The following is a 22,702-nucleotide window of genomic DNA, read 5'->3' on the forward strand; positions in this document are numbered from 1 at the left end:
TATTGGCTCAAGATCTGAAGAGTGGAGTCTGATCTTCTAATTTGTGTTGTATTGCAGTGGAATCACAACCCCTGTGGCTGACTTAAATGAATAGGACTGACTTAATTTTGCTGATCCTAAACTAGCATGACAATTGTCGCCTTACTAAGGGATAAAACAGTTAGTGCTGAACAGATAGTGATGTTTTTACTGTACAGTAAAGGCACAGACTACACTGAATGCCCACCTGACTAAATCAGTCTCATGCAAGCTGTTTTCTTTGGCACTCCAGCTCTTCAGTTTTACAATAGAGATAAGTGAAATACAGTAGAATTTATAAAAAACACAAGTATGTGAAAATGTGGAAGACTGCTGCCCTTTCCAGTTTTAAAGATCGTACACTATAATCCTTTTTATTTGATACTCGTAATAAAATACAGTTTCTTTCTTGGTCCAAGTAAACTTGAGTCAGCAGAGCATGTTTCAAGGAATACTTCACCTTTTTTTGAAGGGATTTTAAGGGTATCAGTGGAAAGTAGATTGAGGGGGCATTTTTGGTGGTTAGAAGAGTCCTAAATGTTGGCAGTGGGCTAATCTGAACTTCTTAATGTATTTTTAAAATGTTTGTTTATATGTGCCTTCAGTTTCAGACAAATATATTTTTTAAAAAATGACATTTAAACAGATTTTTGAATACTATCCCAAGTCCTCAGAATAACGCTAAAGCTGTATAACTGTAGTGTTCTCAATAACACCCCTCTCTATCCCTCCAAAAGGAATGTCCGAGATTTTGATAAATGATGAGATTATCAGTGTCGACATAATTGCTTGACCAAGGGCCTTGCAATTACCTGATACTGACATCCTGGGAGATGAAACGTGTATGCATTGATAATGGACCCAATGCTATATTTTACTAATCACAAGCGTAATGGCTCTACATTTTAAACTGTCGCCCAGATTTCATCCTGCACTTCCAGAACTGTATGGAAAACTGTCTGATACTCCGAGAGAGAGAAGAGGACCCACGCCCTGTTTTTTTGGTTATAATAGAAACAGATGTGATGGACTGATCAGAGTAGGGGGGGAATGCTTGATTTTGTCCAACTACAGGCAGTCCAGATTTAGACTAGCCCATGGAACAGTTCCACCAACTGGAATTGAAACTAGAGGAGGTATTTAGAGTGGAAGATGATAATTACTGCGGGTGGAAATTGGCGAGCAAGCTGGAGTTAGTGCTCCTTTTTTGAATGAAAGGTGCCAGGGGCTCTTAAGTGATAAGTGGTCAGTGCCTTGGTTTTACACAGCAGGTTCTCATATGTTACTCTTACTTTTTGCTGACAGAGGAAACAGTAATATCTTATTCTAATACTTGGTAATTTTTTTTCTTTCACTTATCCTTTATTGGATATTCCTTTTTTCTCATGTGGTTAACACCATGCTTCTGAGACAATTTTAACACCACCTCTGTAAGACTGCTTTCATTTGATTTTTGAGGCTGACTTTACATTATTAGCCTGTTTGAAAAATGACTTTATTTTAACTGTGATTATGTAAGGTTTGCAAAGAATTAAGGAGGCTTAAACTCCTTTACTTTATCTCCAGTTCACTTAACAGCTATTTGGCTTTATTATTGGACAACCATATGAAAACACATGAATCACGATGCTTTTTGAATAATAATATTGAGTACATTAGAGAAGAAACTTTTTTACATGGGGGTGGGGAGTAAGGAGAGTTGTATATACTGTTCTCTGATTTCTGGGAAGTGAAGCAGCTGGGGCACATGTTAGAGAGGAGACATCTAGGAACAGTCTTGGTGTCTGGTTCTTTTCTCTTTCAAGATTTAATGTGGACACACTAAAGAGTTATTTTACTGATTTTTTTTCTTTTAGACTTATCAAATTCATTGATCCAATCTTCAAGATTTAAGTAATTAAATTTTTAAAAATATGAAGTACAAGTTGTTTTAATCAACAAAAAATTTTGATGGGTCTTTAATGGATCTTTTATCACACTTGATTCATGCTAAATAAAGAATGTCAGAAAATGTATTCCTTTCAGTGTGCCTTGAAAGTTATCAAACTTAGGCACAGTCAGGTATGAAGCTACTTTTGAGTGTCAAGTGCCCTCCAGTGAGAGTGCCTTATTCCCCAAATTGTTATAACTAGGGATATTGAGCTCAGGCATCCCAGCTAATTTCAGCTACTGGTAAAACATAAATACACTGGATACAAATCCTAAAGGGCTCCTGGGATTAAATGGAAGATATTGTGGTCCCTGGAGCACAGGTGAATGTGTGCACTGTACACAACCTACTTCTAAGGATCCTTTCATAGCACGTTGCCCATGCAGTGCGTATTGTAATCTTTCTGATACGCAACATGCTACCTACTGCTAACTCTCAACATTCTACAAAATGCCTAAGAAACTTGGTTTCTCAAAAATGCTTGGTACTTTTTTTTTTATCACGATATTTTTCCTGTCTGTTCTTTGCGATTTTTTATTGAAGCAGTCTCCTCTCTGTCTCAGTTTGTTACATTTAAATTGTAAAGTTTTTGTTATAATTCCTCAAATACATAAAGGTTGTTGCAGGAGGAGCTTGAACAATAACTGTTCTGCCTGTTTTCATTGCTGTTTTTCTTCTTCCTCAAATTACATTCAGCAATGTCTTATACTAATCTCAATCCACATGTGCAACTTCCATTGAAATTGGACAGTCTTGCCCCCAAACTACTATATCAGTCCTTGGTTTAAGCCTATTTTGAACAAACCAGCAGAAACATGGAATTGGTGAATAGCAAGAACCTAACATTAAAACTCATTTTATGTCCTTATTTTTAGTCTGCAGGGAAAAGCCACACAAATGCTGGAGATGCAATTTATGAAGTTGTAAGTCTGCAGCGGGAGTCTGAGAGAGATGATGAATCAGTCAGTCCAACAAGTGGAGGGGGTCCGCTATCGCCACAGGAGGATGAGGCAGAAGAAGGTAAGAGTAAAATGAACATGTAAAATTCCCGTATATGCTGCTTTTTTCATAGTTTTTCTGCCTTTTATTCCCATATAGATTTCTTCCTATTTGTGCCCATCAGGGATGTATTATAATAGCAAAAAAAAAAAAAATCATCTGTCATTCACAACTAGTGCATCTTCACTACCAGCAGCAGTGCCCAACACTTTTAGACTGTCCTATCTAGACTGTTTTATCCAGATGCAGCAGCAAACAGGGTGCATCCATACAGCACTCTGCACCAAAACTTGCCATTCCTCCTCACCCGTTAGGCTAACAAGATAGCAAGCTTCTGTTAAAGGGTTTTTCTTCCAATCAGAGTCCATTATTCTCTAGAAAGAGCTCTCATAATTAACAGTGATGCCAGGAAGCTCTTAGCTGTTTATAGTAGTAATGATTTCTGACTCAATCCCTGGTGCCTGTGGATCATTTTTATATAACTTAAAAATTATTTGTGGATGTTTTCCTTCATGCTGGCAATCTATCCTGAATATATTTTAAATTTGTAGTAAGTGTCCTTTCAGCAGCTTGTTTGATGGAGCAGGCGTCAATTACTATTGCACAATTAATTCCTTTTTTCCCAGTGATTATTATTGAGAATAACAAGTGATTATTCCAGAATGTAATGAACACTGTGCTATTAGAGAATAAATATTCTCTAGAGCTTGCCCTCTTGATGTTGTGTAAAACAGTTTTATTTAAAAATAGGGTAAATAAGAGTACAGAGGTGTGCACAGCAGGAAAAATAAAATGGTAAGTTAAACCTAATGTTAGTTTCCATATGTTAAATTCAAAATACTTGCAAAGGAAATAATCCTCTTTTAAAAATGTCATTACGATGTAACACTGTTCTCATGGAAACTGCATTTAGATTACTTGCCTAGAAGTTATCCATCCTGCTAGATGTGCTGATTAAATGAGTCACTACCAGTTGTTCTACATATATTTCCATTCTTATGTACCTTCTTTTGCAGATTATTAATTATTATTATGGAAAAATATAATAAGTTAAAAATTCCAAAGTTTTTTTCATTTGTATTTTAGATCTTGACTAAGATTTATTTATTTGTTTAATTTCTGTTTAGGATCAGGGACCATAAATACCGGCTCCATATTCCCTCTCGCCTCCCTTTTTACCTGGTCCTGACTATGGCATATATTCTGTATTGTAGGGACTTTCCCATCTCATAGGTTACCAGTTAGTTCATCCATGTATGGGTTTTGCGGGGTTGTTCTTTATTCTTTATGAAGTGCTGTTCCCCACTCTATTCGCTCCATCATTTTCCTCATGATTCATTGTATGACATTTGAAGCTTGCAATATTATTTATTTACATAATGCCATAAAAGTGTATGATGCCTTATTTGCATCCTCTTCTTGCTTACTTACCCTTTGCAGCTATCTCAATTTCTGCCAACCCCAGGACTAAGCATTCCGTGGTCCTTTGTGAGCTAGCTGACGCATGCCATGATTAGGAGTGGAAATGTCACTTTAAGAAATAGGACAGAATAATCTTTCAGTCCATATATGAAGAGAGTGGTTCAGAAGGACTTTTATGCTGCTGTTTTATTGGCGGACATGTGGATTTTCTTCCCATGGTGGTTTTAAGGTCATTAGCATTTTCATGTGAATGGGAAATACATTTAATTGTGTCATAAGAGCAAGAACTTATAGAAAATCGGGATTGTGTTTTTCTAATAAATAAAGCATATCTTTGTTCTTACTGGTGCTTTGGTTTCATGACAGTAACTTCCAGTTTGTCTTTTTTAAAGATCTCTGCAAAATCATACAGTGGCCATTTAGGAATTTTTCATATCAGCCTAACATACATTTCCATTACATTTTATCACTAGCATTGCAGCTCATATTTCTGTCAGCTCAGTCATCAAACCTGAGAGCTGGGGGCGGCTCAGAAATGTTCCCCTGCTTAGGGGATCACTATAGTCTTATTTAATTAATATTAACAGCTTGCTTGTCAAAGCAGAAGAATGCATTGAACCTCCACACTAAATTGCCTTACCTTGCTAACAAGGTTGCTTAATTCAAACTATAATTTAACTAAAAGAGATCCAGATATATATTGACTAAACTTTCCCTTATATGTTGTTGGAAGAGGTCTCAAGTGAAATGTATTAGGGTATCTGTGCTCATGTTCATAAAGCATGGTAAAGTAGTGGGAGAGTGAATTATTAATGTGTAATTTTGAATTTTGACAAGGTGCAAGGCATGGCTGGTTCAAGCACGCTCATAGGGGCTTCTTTTGTAATAATTTTTTCATTTCCTCCCCCATTTAAATTTGCCCTGACAGAAGTCCCCAGACAAAGAGCCATCAGTGGCCAGGAAAGAACCCCTAGATGGGGGCAGCATGAAGCACCTGAAAGTGGGGGTCTGGAGGCATCCTATAGAAAAAGGGCAATATGAAATAGCTAGGAGGGTGGAGACTTAAAAGACCCCCATGAGGGGCAACATGAAATGAAGTTAGGCAGCTGCTAACTAGTGAGGAAAAGACAGTGCTCCCTCACCTCTCCTGGTCATCTAAGACCCAAACTTGAAGTTCAAGTATCCCCCTCATGCTGCTGTTTCCTCACATGCCTGGCCAAGCTTCCTGAGAACTGCTTCTCAGAACAGAACAGATCTTCTTTTTGGAGGGCTGGGAGGTGGCTGGGGAGGGAAGCAGTTTTCAGGCATATGAAGTACAGCACAGGGTTTCTCAAATTCACTCCTTATAGTGTGTGATGGAGGAATGAAGAATAAGTAGGCACTAAACTATGGCAAACAAATGAAACTGTTGTTCATTACTGTTCCAGTGGTTGCAGCTGAACTGATTCTCCCTGTTTTTCCTTCCACTGGGGGATTCTATAGCCTGCCAGAATTGGTCCTGGTATAAGGTCACGAAATTGTGAAAGGTGTTAACCTCAGTTTCCTCCTCTTCCACACACATACTTGGGGGAAAGAGTGTAAACTGGTTGCTTAGGAGATTGCTCATGGAAAGGCAGGGTTCCACATTTGAGGTCCTAAGACTGGATTGATTGGGGGAAGGAGAAAGGTATTATTTTTGAGTTAATGTTTTGATTTCTAATGATACTGGTTACCCTTAGAAGACCATCCTTGATGACTCGGTCTGATTTTTTGTTTCTGTTGTCCACGTCAGTCCACCAGCTCAGTGCTCTTTTGATATGAAGTTGATATACAGCAACTAGGTGTAAATAATTTCATGAATTAACTTGTCTTCTTTGTATCTCCCACAGTCATTAAACTGTTATTGCAATGACGGCTTTTGAGTTCTCTTGATATAGTTTTGTATGATTTTAAAAACTAGGCCTCCCTGCTGTTGCCCACATAAAGTCATACTTAATATTCAGTGCTTTCAGAAAGTAGTTCAGAAGTAGGAAATAGATGATAAATAAAATGCTTTCTTTACAAATGTGCCAAAATTATACAAAAAGTTGAATTTATTTAATGTATAGCCAACTGTAAGATAGTTTTAATGGCATTATTTTCCTTCGTAAACTTTTATATTTTTGTAAATTGGCAAAGAATAGTCTTCAAAAAGTGATTCCTCCTTTTTAAAAAAAAAAAAGAAAAGAAATAAGTAACACTGTATTAGTCAGGTGACACTTCTGGAGAGAGTAGCTTGATAATTAAGAAGCATCTGCCCAAAGGTCAGTCATCTTATAGAACATTCGCATGATTTCCTGAAATGCAGTGCTGAAAGGAAAACTAAGGAACGGTCAGCCTTTTGGTATAGCAACAGATTTCTTAAAGATGATTAGGCCTGACACACCAGGAATTGAATTGGGCGTCCTCCAGATATGAAAGAATGAGTCTCTGCACTGATGCTGGTGCAGAAGGAAGGGACTGTGCTATCGGAGCCATGTTGGAATGTGATTAAACATACGTGAATCTTACTAGGGAGGTGAAGTTGAATTTTTTTGTTAACAAGTTGGGGGGTAGAGGTAGAACTTCTGCTACACATTTGTTCTTCCCTCCTGAAGTCCCCTGGTCCTTGGACTCTTCTGAGATGGCTTCACTCTCCAGAAATAAGAACAAAGTAATAGCATGTGAGGATTGCGACGTGGAGGAGAGGTTGGTGTTGCGTATAGACATCATGAAATTCGAAGATGAGAGGGAGATCCAAGTGATGGAGGGGTCTGAAAGCTGCAGAGAAATCTGAGAGAGTTATGTATTGGAGGACCCAGAGAGAGAGAGTTGGTAAGGACAGAGTGAGCAATGTAAAATGATCTGATCATCTCAGAGTATGGTAAAAGACAAAAAATGTAGAAAGACAAAAACACCATATCACCTGTGCATGAACAGTTTTCATAAAGCGATCACTCCATCTCTAATTTTTCAATATTTGTCCTCAAAGGAAACCTGCACAACTTCTTCAAAAGGCAAGCCTCTTAACTTAAATTCAAACTCGGATAAACAACAAAAGCCATGAACTTAACGGGGACATGGTTTTGTGGCTCAGTCTAACATTTTGTAATACACCACACTGTCCTTAATTGCCCACTTCAAACCCTGCATGCATAATGGTCTATGCCCCAATTGCCCACTTCATTTAGTCTGTCCCAACTGGTATTTAGTGCAGGCATTCTGATTTCCTTCCCCAGACTTGAAGAGCTCTGGGTAGCTCGAAAGCTTGTACTTTCCAACAACAAAAGTTGGTCCAATAAAATGTATTATCTCACCCACCTTGTGTGTCTCATACTCTGGGACCAATATGGCTACAACAACACTGCAAAGTTTTATGAAGTTGACTTTGAAAGAAGAAAAGTTGTGGAGTGGGGAGGGACAGGAAACAGCATCCGATGAAGTGAACTGTAGCTCACGAAAGCTTATGCTCAAATAAATTAGTTAGTCTCTAAGGTGCCACAACTCCTCCTGTTCTTTTAGCAAGAGGAAAGAATCGCAGTGGCATCACCATGGTCTCTGGGGCAGGAGAAAAGAGGATGAGAGAATCAAGGAGTTACAGAAGCAGAGTTAGTGGAGGAGAGTAGTATCTCAGAATGAATTCCTATTTTGTGGAAATTACATAAGAACAAATAAATTACATAAGAACCGTTTGGGGGAGTAGTCCATTCTGCATTTTTTATACAAACTAAAAATAGCTGATATTTCGTTTAATTCATAAGAACTGTGTCAGAACCCAAAAACAGGCTGCTGCTGTTGGGTCCTCCCTCAACCAAACAACTTTAAATGTGCATTGGCTTTTAATTCCCACGGTAGTCATAAAAACTAAAAACTAAAACCTGTTCAGTTTGTGAGGACAGTCTGTTTGAACATAGGACAAGATGACCTTCTATCAGACAGAAACCTTGGTTGCAGTCCCACAAGATTTAACCTTTTTATACAACAGCTTCTAATGCGTGTGCAAATCCATAGTGTCTCACTTAAAAAAAAAAAATAAATAAAAAAATTACACCTGAGATGAGTCAATCTCTCATTTTTACAGGTTGTACATGCAGTTCTCTAACATTAGACTATTCTTACTGCATTGCAAGTTAACCTTTCAGTTATTAAAAATACATTGAATCAACTCCTGCAGCAATATTATTGTGCTGTTGGGTAGTTTCTAATCCCTTTAAGTGGTGAAAAATTTAGTACAGTATATTGCTGTATATTTTTTTTTCTCGCTCAATGTAACACGCACTTGATAGTTTAGTTTGATTTATGTTCATATTGTAAAGTGAGTGATTCAAGTGTGAATTCTCAGTTTTAAAAAAATAAATATTTAAATGCAAAACATTTCCATGGGATGCAAACCTACCTAGAGTTGTATGACGTGAATTTTTCATGCCAAATGTTGAAATTTGGAATTTTATGGCTGCTTCTCTTCAAGAATTGTTTTATAACAAAAGTTGCTAGGGGGCAATAGTTTGTAGTTAGGGTCCTAGCTGCATGACATCCTTACTTCTCTCTCCTGTACCCAAATCTCCCCAACCCCATGAAAATTTGTCTGTGGGAACTCATTTGTGATTAGGTCAGGAATGGATAGGACAGGGATGATGGGTGCTCTGGACAGCATCATATTCTTCCTTCTGCCAAATCCACAGGACACATACGTGCAAGTTGTGGTGGACTGGGTAAGCATTATATGAGTATATTCTCCCTTCTCTCTGTCAAACCCACTCCCCTTGAGGGCTAAGTGATAATTTCCATCTGCAGCAAGTTCTGTATGATAATCTTCGCAGCATAGGGCTTTTCTGTGAATGACCATGGCCCTCTGTGGATATCCTTGATATTCATGAGTATTTGATAGGATTCTATGGGTTCTTCTTCGATTGGTCTCTATATGTATTCCTCATTTGGGTATGCATGTGTACCATGTGCCTGGGTTCAGAAATTTTTAGTACACAGTGTTCTTTGGTCTGGGATGTGAAGTTACTCTCCTCGTACTCCAAACAGACTATAAAGGGTAGTGTGAACCGACACCTCTCCAGTTCCTTCCTACCACCACATGGACGGAGTCAGAATCCTCCTTGTCCACTTTGATCTTTCTTTACTGTGAACCTGTAAATATAATTTATAAATAGTTGCAAATAGTTTAGTTTTTTTTTAGTATTTTTATAGTTAGCATAATTCGTTTAGTTCTTCTCACCCCAGGGAGCTTCTCCTTCTGAAGAGGGACTATGCCAAGAGTTCCGGTGTTCAAGAATTGTCTCTCCTGCACCTTTTCCATCAGCAGCTACCACTAGCACTGCCTTTATTGCCTTGGGGAGACTCTTATTGCCATCAAGTGCCACATCTGCTGCTCTTTCCCCTCCCCAAACTCATAAGGGACGAGAGCTTTCTCTGCAGAAGCACCTCATGGAGCAGGACGTGAAATCTCATTCAGATTCAGGCTGGAGAGACCTTCCCCATACAACGGCCTCAGACTATGAGCAGCAGACCTCCGAGCATGACTTCCAGAGTAGAGGCAAAAGCTCTTAAGTCTAAGAAATCCTCTCACAGGAGAAGGGGACATGAACATAGGCATAAGGACAGATCTCTGTCCAAATCTGCTTCTAAGAGAGAGGATTCCTCCCCATCCTGTCAAAGTCAAGTGAGCCCTCATGTGAGGGTTCTAAAGAGTTAGGTCTGTATAACCCTTCTGTCCTAGAAGGACAGGCATGAAGGAAGAAGGATCCAATCGTACTGGGTCCCGCTCCATCCTGCAAACCTAATGAGTGGTACCCAATGGTTCCGTGTAGGAGTTCAATGATGGGGATCCCATCCGATGGCTCCGATGTTCTCGCAGTGGCGTATTATCAACTGGGCCCACAGGACCCGTGCCCAAGGTCCCCAGCCAATTGAGAGACCCTGGAAAAATGGGCATCCCGCCCACAGCAGACAAGCACTGGGCGGGGCAAGGGAAGTCTTTGCACTCCCCTGACCCCACTCCTTGGCCGCAGTGCCGGGTGGGCGGGTGGGCAGGGGAAGCCCCTATGCCCCAACCCTGCTCAATGACTGGGAGGGTCCAGTGCTCCCCAGCAGCTGCCCAGGCAGAGAGAGGAAGGGCCAGGGTCAGACTCAGAGCCGGAGAGGAAGGGACGGGGCTAGAGCTTCTCCAGCTACGCTGGAACACTGCCTGCAGAGCTACTTGGGAGAGAGCCTGGCTGGGAAGGGGCAGCAGCCTGCTCCCTGCTCAGGCTCCGCAGAAATGCGGGGCAGTGGGGGAAGCCCCAACCACTGCTGCAATCCTGGGACTGGAGGAGATCTGGCTTCCTGCTGCAGCCTCAGGGCCCAGGTAAGGGGGGAACAGAGCTTTCTGGTCTTGGGGCCATAGCGAGGGGTGGGGCAGAAGGGAGCCAATGGGGGCCATATTGGGGGATGGGATGGGCAGGGCTGTTTGGGGCTGTGGGTGGAATGGGGGTGAGGCTGCAGGCAGAGGGTATGCTCTGGTCCAGGGCCTCACGAAACCTTAATCCACCTCTGGTTCTCCATGCCAGATTTCTCAAACACAAGACATTTGCATGACCTGGATCCACTGATCTACTCCTCAGAAGCCCTTGAAACACTGAGGACTGAAGCCTTTACCTCGCTGGAGGATGTCTTCACTCTGTCCTGCCCACAAGCTCCCTTGCACTCATGCTCGGCCCCTTTAGAAACATACCTACATGCGGAGAGACCACCTTGTGAGGAAGAGTATCCTCCCCTACTATGTCCACAATTTCGAAGATCCTTCCCTTAGTATCATTGGCACTGCTGGTAGAACAGGAGCCTATAATTTTATCAAGTGACTGACATTCCAGATGAGGCTCCCTCTCCCCCCTTCTCCTACAAGGGAAACGAGACCAAAGAAGGTACTGGAACTGTCTACCTCCTTCCAACCACTGGTCTCAGATGCCTTACACTCCTTCCCCTCTGGTCAATCCGTACTGGTCTTACTGGGGCCTGTGGGATCCATATTGTAGGCATCGTGGATCTGTGCAGGAATCACACCAACTGTCCTCTCCTAGCCATTCCAGTTGGCTCTGTCAGAATTTAGGAGGAAGTCAAGCTGGATCCAGTTGTTCTGGTGGGTATATCATTCTCATTGAAAGAGGTGGTTGCTCCATCATCTCCCTCTCTATCTGATGACCAAAAGCAGAACAGGAGTTATTGCAGTGTGTGACAACGGAGCTCCAGATATCTCTTTGAAGAAGACCAGGACACACAACAGCGCCTATTGGACATCCTCCAAGCCTCTGGCCCTTTGAAGGTGGCCCTTGCAGTTAATCAAGCCATTTTGAAACCCACTAGATTGGTGTGTCCCTACCCCAGAGAGAGTGAGAAAATGTATATTTTTTGCCAGAGAAAGTGTCAGAGGTTTCTTCCGCTCATTAAGTTCCCAACTTCTTAGTGGTTCAAGTTGCTACACAAAGACCCAGAGTTCTCAAAGACTACCCCAACTGACAAAGGTGCAAAACGACCTTTTGGGTCGGAAAGTGTCATCTGCTAGTCTCCAATTCAGAGCTGCTAACTATGAGGCATTGTTAGCAAAATACGATTTCCTGAATTATGCCAAATTTGCTGACTTTAAAAACAGACTTCCCTGGGAAGCTAGGGCCCAGTTCCAAGCCCTTACTGATGGAAGCAGGCTGGTGGCCAAGATGTCACTTCAAGTGACAGTAGATACTGCCTCTAGAGCCATTGTCACAGCTGTAGTCATGAGACATGAGTTATGATTGTAATTATACAATAGAATCATAGAAATGTAGGACTGGAAGGGACTTCAAGTGGTTATCTAATCCAGCCCCCTGCGCTCAGGCTAGGACTAAGGATTATCTCTAGACCATCCTTCCCAGGTGTTTGTCTAACTGGTTCTTACAGACCTCTAAAGATGGAGAATCCACAGCCTCCCTAGTTAATTTGTTTTGAAGCTTAACTATCCATATAGTTAGGAAGTTTTTTGTAATGTCTAACCTAAATCTCCCTTGCTGCAATTTAAGCCCATTACTTTCTTGTCCTGTCCTCAGTGGATAAGGAGAACAATTTATCACATTTTTCTTTATAACAACCTTTACATAATTAGACTGTTCTCATCAAGCCCCCACACTTAGTCTTCTCCAGCTAAACAAACCCAGTTTTTCAATGTTTCCTCGTAGGTCATGTTTTCCAGATGTTTCATCATTTTTGTTGCTCTTCCTCTGTCCACATCTTTCCAGAACTGGACACAGTTCTCCAATTGAGTCCTTATCAGTGCTGAGTAGAGTAGAAGAATTACTACTTGTCTTGCTTGCAACACTTCTGCTAACACATCCCAGAATGATGTTGGCTTTTTTTAGAACAGTATTACACTGTGACTCAATCATATTTAGTTTGTGACCCACCATCATCCCCAGATCCCTTTCTGCAGTACTTCTTCCTAGGCAGTCATTTCCCATTTTGTATTTTTGCCACTGATTATTCCGTCCTGAGTATAGTACTTTGCGTTTGTCCTTTTTGAATTTCATCCTGTTTAATTCAGACCATTTCTCCAGTCTGTAAAGATCATTTTGAATTCTAATCCTGTCCTTCAAAGCGCTCACACCCCTTCCAGCTTGTCCGCAAACTTTATATGTGTACTCTGTGCCATTATCCAAATCATTTATGAAGATCCTGAATAGAACTGGCTCAGGACAGATCCCGGTGGGACCTCACTCGATATCCCCTTCCAGCTTGACTGTTACATATCACCTTATCTTCTAGGTTCTTACAAATTGATTGTTTGACTATTTGCTTCGTTATCTTTTCAGGTACCAAAATTAAGCTGACTGGTCTATAATTCCCTATAAATCCCAGGGATACCTCAGGGAGGACCAGAATAACATTGAGAACTTTCCCTTCGATGAGTATAACCTCTTTAGTGAGAAGACCAATGAGTCTTATACACTTTAAAACAGCTGTTCTCAACTGGGGGTCCCTGGCCCCCTGGCGGGGCTACAAGTCATTTCAACTGGGCCATGGGGCTCTGTGACTGAAACCCTGAGCCCCGGCACCCCCTGTGGGGCTGAAGTGCTGAGCCCATGGGCAGAGTTAGGGGGTGTGGGGGTGTTGCTCCTCCCCCAAATTGCAGTGCTTTACCCACAGAGAGGCAGCCTCAGGGGCAACTCCACACCCTCCGTTCCTGGCCAGGTTGGAGGCGGGAAGCTGGAGCCGGGCATTGCAGGGCGGCTGGTGCCATGCAGCAAGCAGCTGTGGAGGTCCCCCGTCTCCTGCAGTTGGTGCCCAGGGTTGCGACAGCTCCTCAGCTTATTGCCCCCTTTGACTGCTCAGGCAACCAGTAAGAACCTCCCTAGCTCCAGAGCCAGCAGAGCCCTTGGGGAGCAGCGACCACAAAGGGGGGGCCATCCTGGCACTCAGCCCCTAGTTACCCCTCTCCCTGGTAAGAAAACGAATTGGAGAGGTGTCTGTTCACACTGCCCTTAATACTTTCTTCTTTGGAGCACAAGTAGAACAATTGCGATATGTGGACCAACAGACGCTGCTTACTAAAAATTTCTGGACTCAAGCAAATCATGTGCATGCTTACAGATAGGGACCACACATCTTGAAGTACCTCCAGATACAGGTAAGTAACCTCTATTTCTTTGGGCCAGTTCCCCTCACTACTATTGCTTTGGGGCAAGCCCCACTCCTCCAACAGAATGATGAGTAGAAACAGCTAGCAAAAATTTGAGGATTTTCCAGTCCCCTGTATGGAAACAGACCACATAGGATATCTTGGGGCCGTAAGGTTCTTTTTAGGAACTTCAATTTTGTTTTAGGCTAAATTTGTAAAATCCTAATCATTGCACATTCAGTTTTGTGTGGGCAAACGTTTTGTACACTTTCGCACAGTGTGTGCAAATCATGAAATTTACATTGTGGACCTCATTCATGCACCCAATAGTGCAAACTGAGGACAAATGGAGTATACGCATGGGTGTGCTAACGCTTATACATATTAAAAAAATCATCGTGGAATCTGCATTGACACTTTCAAAAATCTGGTCTATCAACTCTGGTTCAATTCAATTGGCTTTCTGGAATGCTTAAAAATGTGATTTTGATAACCATTTTATCTGCTAATCTAATCAAATGCTAAAATATAGTCACTTCAATTTATGCTCTGTAAAACTGACATTTTACCTTTTAAATAATAAATGACAGTAATCGGGTGTAGCTTGTGCAGAGTGCAGAAATGAGCCACTCTTGAGATTGAACCACTGTGATTACATTACACCTGCCCTGCATTCTTTACCTTAGTTACTTATAAAATGGCATATTGATTTTTTTTAAAGGTCTCCTTATTGGTTTATCAAGTCTCCGGGGGGCGGGGTGTCTGTGAAGTTACCTATGCCCTCGATAACCTCTGTGACCTTTTTTCTGGTGTGTCTGGGTTCTGATGCAAATTACATTATAGGTTTTCACCTTTGTACCTTAGGTTGATTGACTTGAACTCTTACTGTTGTGGTCCCTAGGGGTTATGAATTGCTCCCACTAGATATCCAAGTATCTCTCGTTCCACGCTTTAAAATAAAATTAAAAAAAATAACCTTCTCTTTTTTGCCTTTTCATAGAGATGTCAAACTCAGATGGTACAGTACATTTTGAAGGAATTTACATTTTTAGGAGCACTTATCTATTGTGCTGCATTTAATTGGCTTTGTCATCACTGTGGGTGTAAAACTAGTGAACTGTAAAGAGAATTATGCTGAATGAAGAGTGGGGGAAAATTATCTATTAAGATTTAAGTGAAGTATATACCAACTTCTAATTTTCCATGGTTAGCACCCTTTTGTATTTGCTATTTATGAATATACATGAGTGGAGTCTTCTCTTTTTGTACAAATGTTTTTACAAACAAATTTTTGCTCTATAGCTGAGCAAACAAATGAGTAAACAAAACTTGTTTTGAGTAAAAGTAGGGCAGGGCCCCTATAGGATTTTATCTGAAAATGAGGAAGAAGCTAGGGATTAAGGCAGAGAGGGCTGGAAAGGTCCACTGGACCATGTTTGCTTCAGAGGCTGCAGGGAGAGGGACTATTGCTGTCTGCAAGTCAGGTGAGCCAATGTGCGCAGAATAATATTGCTCAAATCTACCATCACATCACCCCATGAAGAGGAGCAGCAGCATGGGGGAGATCTGGCAAAGATTCATCCAGAGAATCCCTCATCTGTGAATTGGGATTGCTGGTTCTTTTTTAGGGTCTGTGCCACAATTCCACCAAGCAGTAGATTGGAAAGGGGGAAGAGGAGGGAAGGAGAGAACTGGCTCGTTGTGAAAACTATTTGCTATGGACATGGAAGCAGCGTGACACCCACCATAATATTGTTTAAATGCAGAGGCCACAACTTTATTTAAAATATTACCTAACTGGGGTAACCACCTCAAACTATCCAGTAAGGTTGTTCCACTGCAGCTCTCTTATGTGGTATACCCTGATGTACTATAAACTTGTGTGTAATTGTGAAGGTCATGCACCCTCTCCACCCTCAGCTCTGCTAAGGTACTCTGACTGAAAGCCCAAGTCTCCTGCCTCCAATGTGGAGAAGGAGAGAGAAGATGCGGAGTTGCAAGCAGCATGAGACACATCGGCATGACCCCTCGCCATGCTGTGCTGTGACCAGGGTCAATGCCCAAGTATGCCACTAGATTACAGCGCTCTCAGTAGGACCCTTTCTAACCTGCCAACTGCACTGGAATCTGCCAAAGTTGAAATAATTAAACGCCAAAGCCAGACCTCTTGAGTGTCAGGTGGAAGGTAAAAAAAACCCACACAGCAATTTGCCAGTTTTGCCTTATGAGAAAAATCGTTTCCAGATGCCAAAACTGTGGATTAGCCTAGCTCCCATCATCACTGCAGACCAAGCAACTAGATTGAGATGGGCAGGGCTGAAACTGGGAGCCCACAAGGGTTACTCTGTCCAGGCAGAAAACTGCATCAACCCTCCCTCATGCTCCACCTGGCCCAGCACCACTCACATCAGCCAGTGGCAGGGGCAGTGGATGGTCAGGCCCAGATGCAGCATGTTATCCTCTCACTCCCCCACCCAATGCAGTATGAGGAAGGAGGGAGGGAGCGGAGAAAGAAGCAGCCCCAACATGATGAACTAAACCAGCATTGCAAGAGCAAAGGTACATGGAACGCTGCTTCCGCTGTTGCTAGTTGAGATGCCAGAAGTTGTTGCCATTGTTCCCAGCCACATCAAAGCCATGCCCTGGATAGTGGGGTGAACAAATATTTACTTGAATGAGAGGTGAAGTGTCTCCCCTCTGGATTTATGTCCTCCTTCTATCAGTGTACCTCCTTTTCCTCTACAGGCAATGTATGTCCTTACCCTATTTATGCCATCCATCTCTAGCTTCCCATTCAATCTGAGCAGGAGAATTGTGTCTGGGGAAGGTGGGAGTGTGTGTTTACTGTGTTAACCTTTCATTCACACTCCCCATATTTTAAGTTTTTGCTTCAATAGTTGTAGCTTAATGTTTGCTAAAATTATTCTAAAATATTTTGAAACAAATATGTTAGGATGGGGGAACTGTTTTACTGTTAAATTAATTCATGGGTGACTTGAGGTGAGCATTTCTAATTTTTGAGTGTTTGGAGTGCTAAAACATTTCACTGCACAGCAAATTATTTGAACATTAAATCTCATAGTTGGACCATTTGTTATATTTCTCCAGTTGGTTTCCTGACAGACCTTGCAAAATTCTGAAAGTATCACACAAACATAATGTGCTGATATTAATAGAATAGAAAAATTGTTTTAAACAAGCTTAAAAATTAAATTGCAGAAGACTAGCAGTAGTAACACCCTCTTTAGATGTAACAGTCTTTCATCCCCCAGGTTTCATGAGCAGACTTTACTTTAGCAGTACTGTTAGTGTAGCCTAGCCTGTTAAGCTAGGCCAATATACTGCCTTTTTCCGCAACAGATAGCAGATGTTCAAGAGAATACACAACAGTTTGTCTTTACAGGTCATACAAATCTACAATAATGCTAAACTACGAATAGACATAAGTAGGAAGATGTGGCCGTTGCCTACTACAAATTTTTAGATTTCATATGAGTACAAAGAGGCAGATGAATGCAAACATAGTGTAATCAAATGAAACAATAAAAACATGGTCCGACTGAAAGTTTTTTGATGTATTGACTTGCACTAGCACTAGGTTGTCATTGATGCTGAATGCTAGTCCTTGAGTACCGAAGATAGTATTTCGGTGGTTGCTCTAGCTTTGTCTTGCAGGCCCTAGCCCACTCCTATACAATATTATATAACTGAAGCCAAATGATCTGCAAAAAAAGGCAGTATATGTTCTCTTTGAAGATCAGACAGTCATTTGCAGATTTTCACCAAGGAGCACATAGTCCTTGAATGTTGTCCTCATTCACATCCAACTCCATTTTCTGTTCTTCCCTGCTGCTACTAGATAAGTATTTTTTTTAGTATGGAAGAGGATGTTTGTTTTGATTAAAGTAATTTTCTTCACATTACCTGTGTATTACCTACCTTTCTAAAAAGTCACTCCAAGTAAGTTTGGGGGGGAAGGGAGGATGAAACTGCACAGGTGAAAGTCCAGTTGCAGATCCCTTTCACTATGCCAGTACAACTAAGGGTCTGTATGGGCAGTACAACAATGGGACCTTGCATATATCCTACCTGTGTTGGGGAATGAAGGGGAGAGACACAATGAGCATGATATAAATATTAATAAAGTCTGTGGCCATCTGTGCAGCCCTGGCTTCAGCTGAATCTACTGGGCGCGTGGGGAAAATGTTGACCAGTCTGAAGTTCTCCAAGTTGCTTCACAGGGATCTTTTCACCTCTGAATTGCCTCTGTCATGCTGCTGCTGTTGTTTCTGTTGCACTCCTCTGAGCAGCATGATGCTCCCTGATGTTTGGATCAGGTCCTTGCTGAATGCATGTTGCCAGTCTGTTAGTCTTTGCTACCAGTTCTTTGCCTGTTGCCCCCTCAGGAAGGAAAGGGAGAAACACATGTAAAATACATCTGATATTTTAAAAAGTGGGGTCCATGTACATAGCCACAATGTAATGGTCCTTTGCTCATACTACTGTGAGGGGGCTGAGTCAGTCTGTCTGTGTGTCCTAACCCAAGAGCTTTGTCCCAGAGTTTTCATGCAAAACCTTGATGACTTTAGCATTGTAGAGGCAGATTAACTTCCCATATGAATGGTTTGTGTGATAGTCAGATATGCCACTCTGCTCATATAAATGATATGGGCACATGAGGTCACCATTAAGGCTTTGTGCAACAGCATGAATTTGAAGCTGAGCTATGCATTGCTTTTTGGTATCAGTTGGAGAGAAAATTGAAAGCCTGATGGGAGAGTGTTATCGACTGTGTTATAGGTAATGTGAAAGTAGCAAAGAATGCAGGAGACTTTTCTCTTAATTTATTTCCACGTTTTAAGGTGTTGAGAGTGTGGGATGCATCCTGACACAACCTTAACTGTTTCAAAATATGTTGTTTTTTTTTTTATATAAACTAAGCCAGAATATGACCCAACCTTTCATGGATGGAGAGGGGACCACACATGCCCTTCCCAATTAGTTCATATTGATGTGATGAGATAATTCTGTATCTGCTCTCAGCCTCTATTATAATAATCTGATTCAGTCCTCCCCCAGCCACTGTTTTAATTGCTCTTCCAAAGAGGAAAAAGAAGCAATACCATGTGATGGTGACTAATCACATAGTGGTAATAAAAATAGCAGACACTCAGCAAATAATCTGCAAATAATCAACATGTTGGAATTTGTCAGCATGAAATGGTACTTGAAGAATTTTGAATAGCAAACAAGTTCTGTAAAAATTGAAGTCTGTTCAAACCATGAACAAGAAATAAGGGTGATACTGAATGGAAACACTTGTTTGCTACAGCTGTTCACAGAGCTAGAAACACACTATTATGTAGCTTTTTAAAGGCCCCCCCCTTTTTTTTTTGCGCTCTGTGTTTAGGTGATCTTTCAAATAGCTATTGGGAAATATTTTTTTCCCATACGAGTTCAATATGTAACTTAAAAATATCCAGCCTTTTTTCTCAATGAGCAGGAGCCAACATGGCTAGCTTTGTTCACATTCATGTCCAAATTTTTAGCTGCATCTACAAAGTCATTGCTGCTTCCTAAGAACTGATCTTATCTCCCTATGAACTATTTTACCTTAATGTAAATGTAATGTACTTCTAATTTAGTGTTACATTGATTCTGGCAGTCCAGAGAAATAAGTTTGTCTTATTTATAGAACTGGCTGATTTTTTTAAACAAAAAATGCTGTTTCAATAAAATAGAAATTTGTGTGAGAGGTTATTTTTCCTCTTTTGCATTTATATTGAAACAAAAAATCATATGGTCATTGAGAATCTTTTTTTTTTTTTTTACACAAATTAATTTTTTTCATTTTTGTCAAGTTTTTGTGGGAAATGACATACATTTCCTGACTAGTTCTGATAATTTATCCCCTTTTCTCCATCATTATTGCCAAAACACGCTCTGGTCCATGCTCTGGTGCTTCTTATCTCCGCTTACCTACTGAAACCTGCTTCTCTCTGGTCTTCCTCACTGTTATCTCTCTGTTTTATTTAATATGTTCAAAATGCTGCTGTCAGTAGCATCTTCCTATTGTTACTCTGACCATACCTTGTCACTGTCAATCTTTCTATTGACTTCCCCTATTCTCCTACATTTAGTTTAAACTTCACTTTTATTGACATTACCACCTACATCTAACCTAATTTCCTTCTGTACATTCCTTTCCACTCCCTGTGCTCTGCTCAAGCTTCTCTCCTGACTACTTTCTTGTCACCCTTACCCACTGCACAGTTTCTTTTGTTTGTAACAGGTTCTCAGTTAAAACTCCTCATGAACCTTTTCTGCTCCTTCAGATCACTACCAAAAATCCACCTGCTTAGCCAAGCAAATCTGTAAGTTCTTCGGGGGGCAAGGATGTGTTTATTTGCATGTGCTATAGAAGGCACTTAGACTAATTACTTCTAAGTTACTATATAAGTTAATAATATCAAACTCACTGAATCGGATCTACTGTGCCTGGCTTTTTAAAGACAGCTGCAGTTATTGAAAAGGTAGTGCTAAGTACTCTATATATGTAATTGGTTTTAAATACTAGTGGGAGAGTAATAAGTCTATTAAATGAATGTTTGTTAAATAGAATTCAACAAAAGGCCCACACAAAATGGAGCCATTAGTTTTTTCATTATGAATACCACAGATAAAACATCTGAAATACATCCATTTGTTAGGATAACAATTCTGAACCAGAATCTGTTTCATCATAGAACTGGAAGGGACCTAGAGAGGTCATCTAGTTCAGTCCCCTGCACTCAAGGCAGGACTAAGTATTATCTATACCATCCCTGACAGGTGTTTGTCCAACGTGCTCTTAAAAATCTCCAATGATGGAGATTCCACAACCTCCCTAGGCAATTTATTCCAGTGCTTAACCATTCTGACAGGAAGTTTTTCCTAATGTCCAACCTAAACTTCCCTTGCTGCAATTTAAGCCCATTGCTTTTTGTCCTATCCTAAGAGGTTAAGAACAACAATTTTTCTCCTCTTCCTTGTAACAACCTTTTACGTACTTGAAAACTGTTATCATGTCCCATCTCCGTCTTCTCTTCTCCAGATTGAAAAAATAGGGTTTTTTTTTAATCTTCCTTCATAGGTAATGTTTTCTAGACCTTTAATCATTTTTGTTGCTCTTCTTTGGACTTTCTCCAATTTGTCCACATCTTTCCTGAAATGTGGCACCCAGAACTGAGCACAGTACTCCAGTTGAGACCTAATCAGAGTGGAGTAGAGCAGAAGAATTACTTCTCGTATCTTGCTTACAATACTCCTGCTAATACATCCCAGAACGATGTTTGCTTTTTTTTTTTTTTTTTTGCAACAGCGTTACACCATTGACTCATATTTAGCTTGTGATCCACTATGACCCCCAGATCTCTTTCCGTAGTGCTCTGCAGTCATTTCCCATTTTGTATGTGTGCAAGTGATTGTTCCTTCCTAAGTGGAGTTTTTTGCATTTGTCCTTATTGAATTTCATCCTATTTACTTCAAACCATTTCTCCAGTTTGTCCAGATCATTTGAATTTTAATCCTATCCTCCAAAGCACTTGCAACCTCTCCTAGCTTGGTATCATTCGCAAACTTTATAAGTGCACTCTCTATGCCATTACCTAAATCGTTGATGAAGATATTGAACAGAACCAGACCCAGAACTGATCCCTGTGGGACCCCACTCGTTATGCCCTTCCAGCATGACTGTGAACCACTGATAACTACTCTCTGGGAACAATTTTCCAACCAGTTATGCACCCACCTTATAGTAGCTCCATTTAGGTTGCATTTCCCTAGTTTGTTTGTGAGAGGGTCATGCGGGACAGTATCAAAAGCCTTACTAAAGTCAAGATATACCACATCTACCGCTTACCCCCTATCCACAAGGCTTGTTACCCTGTCAAAGAAAGCTATCAGGTTGGTTTGACACGATTTGTTCTTGACAAATCCATGCTGACTGTTACTTATCACCTCATTATCTTCTAAGTGTTTGCAACTTGATTTCTTAATTATTTGCTCCATTATCGTTCTGGGTAAAAAAGCTAAGCTGACTCGTCTGTAATTCCCCAGGTTGTCCTTATTTCCACTTTTATGGATGGCCACTATATTTGCCCTTTTCCAGTCTTCTGGAATGTTTCCTGTCTTCCATGACTTTTCAGAGATAATTACTAATGGCTCAGATATCTCCTCAGTCAGCTCCTTGAGTATTCTAGGATGCATTTCATCAGGCCCTGGTGATTTGAAGACATCTAACTTGTCTAGGTAATTTTTGACTTGTTCTTTCCCTATTTTAGACTCTGATCCTACCTCATTTTCACTGGCGTTCACTACGTTAGACATCCAATCGCCCACCAACCTTCTTGGTGAAAACCAAAACAAAGAAGTCATTAAGCACCTCTGCCATTTCCACATTTTGTTATTGTCTTTCCCCCCTCATTGTATAACGGGTCTACTCTGTCCTTGGTCTTCCTCTTGCTTCCAATGTACTTGTTGAATGTTTTCTTTTTACCCTTTGTGTCCCTAGCTAGTTTGATCTCATTTTGTGCTTTGGCCTTTCTAATTTTGTCCCTACATACTTGTGGTGTTTGTTCATATTCATCCTTTGTAATTTGACCAAGTTTCCACTTTTTGTAGGACTTTTTTCTTCTTCTCAGTTTTAGATCATTGAAGATCTCCTG

The 22,702-nt window shown here is 40.9% G+C and overlaps 1 protein-coding gene across 7 annotated transcripts in view; it reads left to right on the plus strand.

The window, feature by feature from the left end:
- The window catches only part of RABGAP1L (RAB GTPase activating protein 1 like), a 530,232-nt gene that overhangs the window by 121,355 nt on the left and 386,175 nt on the right, over positions 1 to 22,702 (plus strand). For all 7 annotated transcript variants that reach the window (XM_073356445.1, XM_073356440.1, XM_073356444.1 and 4 more), the window contains one exon: positions 2,824 to 2,968. In XM_073356445.1, the coding sequence (XP_073212546.1) occupies positions 2,824 to 2,968 (145 nt within the window). The remainder of the gene's footprint in view (positions 1 to 2,823; positions 2,969 to 22,702) is intronic.

Source organism: Lepidochelys kempii, chromosome 8, assembly GCF_965140265.1.
Source record: "Lepidochelys kempii isolate rLepKem1 chromosome 8, rLepKem1.hap2, whole genome shotgun sequence".
Taxonomy (NCBI): Eukaryota; Metazoa; Chordata; order Testudines; family Cheloniidae; genus Lepidochelys; species Lepidochelys kempii.